At 35.2% G+C, this 6,724-nt stretch overlaps 1 protein-coding gene across 1 annotated transcript in view; it reads left to right on the top strand.

Moving 5' to 3' along the window:
* Nucleotides 1-3,572: 3,572 nt before the first annotated feature.
* Nucleotides 3,573-6,724, top strand: part of LOC122084299 (UDP-glucose:glycoprotein glucosyltransferase) — a 95,549-nt gene continuing 92,397 nt past the window's right edge. The window contains exon 1 of the mRNA XM_042652429.1: nucleotides 3,573-3,877. Within this exon, the coding sequence (XP_042508363.1) occupies nucleotides 3,714-3,877 (164 nt within the window). The 5' untranslated portion in view covers nucleotides 3,573-3,713. The remainder of the gene's footprint in view (nucleotides 3,878-6,724) is intronic.

Genomic DNA, 6,724 nt, shown 5'->3' on the forward strand with positions numbered 1-6,724 from the left:
TGATTTAAAGCACATCTTTAAACCTTTACTAAATACTTTGAAATAATGTGAAATATAGGCATGTTTTGGTGAAAAAATATTTATTCAGTGTGGGGCACACATGAATAAATGAACTCATTTAAACTAATTTTCAAACCATATTTAAGTTAAAGAAATACAAATTGAAAATCATTTATTTACAAATTTGGGTGGATTTTTAAACCAATTAGCTTTTTGTATTGAGATGGACACTAAGATGGGGTGAATCAGTGTTGACTAAAAACCAAACCTAACTCGTTCATTTTTCAACTCACTTGTTGGCTTTACTATTACTCAAGCACACTATGGCATACAACTATCAATCACACATTACCTTGTAGTAAACACATACACATATACGATTATCATCTGCCACACATCATAAATAGCATCCTCCACAACCATATTGCAATAAATATTATATGCATGCAAGTATACGAATACATACCATAAAATAGAGATATATGTGATTCAACAATGTACCTACACTCCCAGTGCAAATAGCCTAACTTAGTCAATGTATAATGCAGATTACAATGATTTGATTGCACCAATAGTTAAGAGCTACGACTTATAGTTTATGCAACTACAACTACAATGGAGCACCTACCCTTGCTGTCAAGCACACACTCGATAGCCAAAGAATACAAAAAATAGGCTTATATAAGTTGCCCCAATTACAAGCTCATTAACATGTAAAAATGTCACATGATGACTTACAAATGGTGACTTGGGCAAAAATGCAAACACCTATCCCACAGTCAATGACAATAACATGGATTTATTAAGGGATTACATACATAACCAGGTAACCTCCAAAAATGTTGTATATTGAGCGTCTTCAATCGATGAAGCATCCCTCATCATTTTCCTTATTTCTCTTCTTTGTTTTTTCTTGTTCTCAAACACTCTTTCTCTGTTCAAACCCTAGCTAAATCTTTAATGGATTTTTCAATCACATTTTTTGAACCGTCAATAGGATAATAAATCTCTAAAGATTAATAGTGAATATAGAATAAGTATAGGGAAACTCTCCCAAGTTCTCCCGCTCTTTCTCCTATTCAACATGAGCTTATTCTCTTCACTTTTTAAACCCCAGCTAGATATTCAAAGCATTTATAACCACGTTACTCTTGCTTTTGATGAAGCTTATAGTATTCAATAAATGTTGCTAGCTTAGGAATTAACAATTCAAGCTTCTCCTACCTCTTTTACTTATCTCTTCTTCTTCTCTATCGTCTATTATATTTTCCTCAACTATATACTTCATTTATTCTTAGAAAGCATGCTTTAAACATGGAAAAATAAGACTCATTTTTCGTCCCGATTGAACTACTTGCTGTGGGTGAAGTAGTTTGTGCACACTTGTGGATAAATGGCTATAATTCATAACGGATTGAGATGATTCTAACGGCATTGGAAAGAAGATCTGAAGCTTTACAAATTTCATGTTTTGATCCTTAAGTCGTGAGGAACACCACAAAACTTTTATTACGAGTTACTATATGTGCAAATAGAATATTCTAGTCACATTGTACACCATTCACATTAGAGATCAACCAATACTCCTTCGGTCGGACTTAGATTGAGCCAATGCTTGAGGCATATACAAATAGACTTGAAGCTCTTCTTATTTTATGATTAAGCTCTAACCCATGAGGAGAGTAGATGTCGAAAAATCCACCCCAATATCAGAAAATAAAACTATATTTCCCTCGGCTTTTGACAAAACTCGAGAACCACACAACCTTTAAAATTGACCGACCTCTTATCACTTAAATAATCATATCTCCCTCGTCTTATTTCCAATTGACATGATTTTTCTTTTCACATGAAATTTAACTAAAATATATATGCAACTTTCATGTTTACACCAATAGCCTAGATTCAATGCATATATCCAAATTGGAGCTTGAATCCGATACATATGCAAATACTACTTCTTGAAACACACACACTCACACACTCTATGCCTGAAGAACATTTCATAATTTTTTATTTCGATATCAGGTTGATTATATTATATTGAAAAAAAAATAAAAATTAAGAGATCCACACTTCTCATGTTTTAACTTTTGAGCTCCCCAAAATTCTCAATGGATAACTAAAAAAATTTGTAAAACTAATACTGCAGCATAAACATGCAGTTACACATTCTCATCTCGGCAATATTACCCTATGCACACTAGGGCTTGAGCCTGCATTCTCACACGATGCCAATTGTACCAGCCCTACTATCAACTAAGCCATTCATCTCATTGATACTAACAACTGTACATGATGTCTTGCCAATTGTACAAGCTCAACATTATTTGCTACCATATCATCTACTGAACTGTTGCCACATCATCAACACAAACACAATTGTTGTCCATGACATTAATAATTGTATATGACGCATATGAAGACTATACAACTGCTTTATGGTTGCTTCGCTCTTCTAGTCTAGTTGCCAATATTATGTCATGCCATCAACATTGCTTTGTTTGTCAACCAAGCTCAACCATGCCAAATCATACAATCATCTGTACTATGCTTTGCTCTTTCATTGTAATCTCTCGTTGAGCCTAGAACTTCTAGTTGGCCAATTCATCTACATTAAGCTGCTCACCTCACATTAGTAAACCTCTCAATGCTCTTATATTTTTAGTCAATTCACTTCTATACTTCCTTAATCAAACTTATGCATGCTCTATCCTTGATTGAGTGTGTTGACAACAATGACAATATTGACACAAAAAATCTTGTGCTATATAATTAACCTAATTAAACATACATGGGCATTTTGATCATTTTACTTGAATGAAGTTCAACGTCTTCAAGATTGTGGAGAACTCCCGAACCTTAATATACGAGGTGATATCAAATAGAGCTTCAACTTCTTGCCGTAAAAACCAACAAATGGTTCATAACTTTCCTTCTAGCTAATTTCTACAATGTATGACACAACAATGAATACCATGTTATATTATTGCTTGTTGTATTTGTTTTTAACAATAATACATAGGGTAGATTTGCACGTAGATGTTGTATGCCTATATGTATTAGTATAAGATATAATTACATCTTATCTCATAAAACACATGCACTCTTGTTTCAATGATATAGATTTAATAATTATAATCTAGACGGATGCTAAAAAACTGACAAAGAATTCTTCCTCCACCTTGGGTAAAGGAAAATTATGCACAAAAAAAGATTTAAGTTTTCCTTCAGTCACGAAGGAAAAATCCCTTCACCACAACTGATTGGACTCCTATGTCATCATTAATTCATCCTTACAATACAGGGTCGAAAATACTTTTTTCTATGGTAATCAAAGGGTCAATCAAATCTCCATGATGATGAGATTCTATCTTCACCCATACTGGAACTGTGCAGTTATCAGAATTCAGAACAGAAAGTGGCAGAGAGTCCTCAAGAACTAGACACCAGGACCAAGCTTGACCCAGCCATGGTCAGCCCAGACCGAGTTGCACCTCCCTGGACCCAAACCCTCGATTTAGAAGAGACCCGAGAAGTCAGTCTTCGTGCTCCTTTTCCGTTCCAAGTCTTCCGTCGATTATATATCGCCACCTAAAAGCCTAAAAGAGCTTAATTGTATCTCTCTACCCAAAACCTTCTTGAAACGAGCACTCGATCTATAGAAGTGATGGATAGTGAGCGACACTGAGATCCAAATCTTACTGTTCAGTATGGAGATACGTATCAGATCTCTGTCTCTGCGTTGTGTTCTGATCCTTCTTGTCCTTGTGAGTCTTTCTTGCAGTTCGATTTCTGCAGATAATCGTCGTCCGAAGAACGTTCAGGTTTCAGTTCGGGCCAAGTGGTCTGGAACTCCATTATTGTTGGAAGCCGCGTAAGTTCCCCCCTCTTTGGTTTGTTTGATTCATTTTTTTTCCCTTTTTCGTTATGAATTGATTTTCCTAGATTGATTGAATGCTGAATTTAGTGAATGTAGCATTTTGATTGGTTAAACTGGTGTGTGATTCTCCTTTTTTTTCTTGGGTGGAACTATGTGATCCTGGAAGAATAGATTAAAAAGTTTATGTTGTAGGGTGACATGATGAGAGAGACTGAGTTTAAGCTGGGGATATCCACCTGATGTGGGGGGAAAACCAATGCTGATACAATTTAAGATTTTTGCTTGGGTCCTTGCTTTGGATAAGGTTCTATCATTGGCCAATCTGCAGTAGAAAAAGGGTTGCCTTTGTGGAGCAAGGTTGCCTTTGTGGAGCAAGTGTGTCACGTGTTACCACGAAATGCAGAATGGAATTCATCTATTTCATTCTTGCTACTCTGCTAAGCAGTGTGGAACTACTTATTAGATTTGTTTGGAATGCATTGGCACTGACTGACAGGGACAAAGGACATTTCTCTTTGTCGGCCACCTTTGGGTTCTGGGTTGTGTGTGGGGGGGGGGGGGATGTTCTTTGGCAGATGCTCACATATGCAGGTTTTTGGGGTCTACAGGATGAGACAAACATGTGGACTTGTGTAATGAGATTACACGGATGATGATTTGACTCGGCGGCATGAGTTGCTTATATATCATTGATATGAGGTTTATGATTCGAGCTCGTTGGCTGTACTTCTGCTACGTTTTTGGATAGAGGGACTTTGTAGGATTGATGTATATGGTTAATTTTTACCTTTTATAATGCTGTTAGAATGTTTGTGAAACTGTTTATGGGTACAGATCCAATTTTTTCAAGTATACTCCTTGTTTTGATGTGGGAGTTGTATATATAATATATATATTTATATTGTATATACTGTATACATATGGGAGTGTTTCAATGATACTTATATAGGTGCATTTAGAACTTAACACCTTCTTTTAATTGCCACTTGTCTTATTCTCAAAAGGTTTTTAAGATAGGGGTAGAAAAGGGTTTTCAAATATAAGTTGAAAGTGGCATAACATTATGTCATTATCAAAATGTGTCGTCATGCTTCAGCATGCATATGAAATGACACCATTACCCTCATTGGAAAAATATTGTGTATATCAAAAGGGCAAAAAAGGTAATGTTACAAATTATTTGACACTTTGAAGGGTATCAATAAGAAAATCCCTATATATATATATTGATAGTTAGATAGACACACAACACACACATATACACACACGAGGTAATCTGTTGACAATGCTGGGAGTGCAAAAAATATGATCCAATTGTTGGGAAAATATGAAAAAGAAGTCCAGCAAAAAACATAGTTTAATTTTTAAAACGGAAATTAGTGAAGAATGGAAGAAAAAGAAAGGTGTTTGTTTCAGGTCGGAAATGATGAAAATCAACTTAAGTTAATAAAAACAGATGTTTTGATAGGGTTTAATGGATCTTGAATGATATCGTATTCCTAAAGCAGAAAATCTATGTGTAACAGCAAATTCAATAGATTTTTGTTTGGTTTTAGGGATATGGTTGGAGGAGAAGTGATATGGTGTAGGTTTGAAGAAATCAAATGCTAGGTTTTAATGTAGGCTCATCCCAAACCAGAAAATCCAACAACAAGATCACTGCATAAAGTAGAAACAGAACAACAGAAGGAGAGTGTATATATCTCAGAGCAGAATATTCAGAATGGACTGGAAACCTGGACGATTGGTCTATTCTGTTTGAGGAATAGACCTGCAATGTTTGGTGAAAGTCTATTAATATAATAAAAGTTTATGCCGAAGTCCTAGTGCTACTAGAAAACCAGTTGCAGAACTTGGAACAGAATATTGATCATAATTTTTAGGAAACAGAATCAGAATTTCAAGAGAGAATGAAGTAAAAGACTAGCATATGAAATTTGAGATAAAACAAATTAGTAACTAGAGAGATATTGAAGAAGAATGCAATCTTACAATTGATCTAAAACAGGGGTAACAAAGATTAGAAGTAATAATAAGAGTAAAAGAGTGGTAGAGGAGAAAAAGTAGCACCAGAAGAAGAAGAAGGAGAGTCTTCACCCACATTTATAAAGCTCAACAGCATATATATATATATATATATGTATAACCCCTTGAAATTCCTAGTTTCACATTTTCACTCCCAAAAGGATTTTGGATCACTCTTTCGCACTGACTTGACTTGACAGATTAAAAACAGAATTCTATATTTGCTATTAGTTTCTAATCTAACTCAAACACTTAAAGACAATAATCTCATGTATTAACTTCACCCTCACTTTGTGGCTAATAAATTAGGCCTGCTATAGTGAAACCCCCAAAAATAAAATGCTAGACTTATAATCTAACTACCCAAAGCTTGATTTCATCCCATCGGACAGCCACCAGCTCCCTATGGTCCACCCAATCTTGTGCCTGGGCCTCCGGTTATAGTTTAATGCAACTATGGTTCCAGAAGTTGGTGGAGTCGGTTGAAATATACTGAAAATTTTGGGAGGACCCGGATTGAGACAAAACCAAGGTTGACTCTGCAGGTATGGTCCAATCACAAGAAGTTTCGGCGATTCCATAACGTTTCGACAAAACATAACAAATATGGATTTTAAAAACCATGTTTCATTTGAAATGGGTCACTGTTTCAATCCATTTCAATAGGTTTTGACTCTAGAAGGTGTTTTTGCTGTATTTTGGCCATTCCACTTGCAATCTTGGTGAAAAAATTTTTGGAAGCTTATTGTAGGAGATGTTTTGAAGATTCACAGTTTGAGGTATACCTTCTTTTTTTTTTTTTTTTTTTTTTTTTTT

This window comes from Macadamia integrifolia, chromosome 7 (genome assembly GCF_013358625.1).
Source record: "Macadamia integrifolia cultivar HAES 741 chromosome 7, SCU_Mint_v3, whole genome shotgun sequence".
NCBI classification, from domain to species: Eukaryota; Viridiplantae; Streptophyta; class Magnoliopsida; order Proteales; family Proteaceae; genus Macadamia; species Macadamia integrifolia.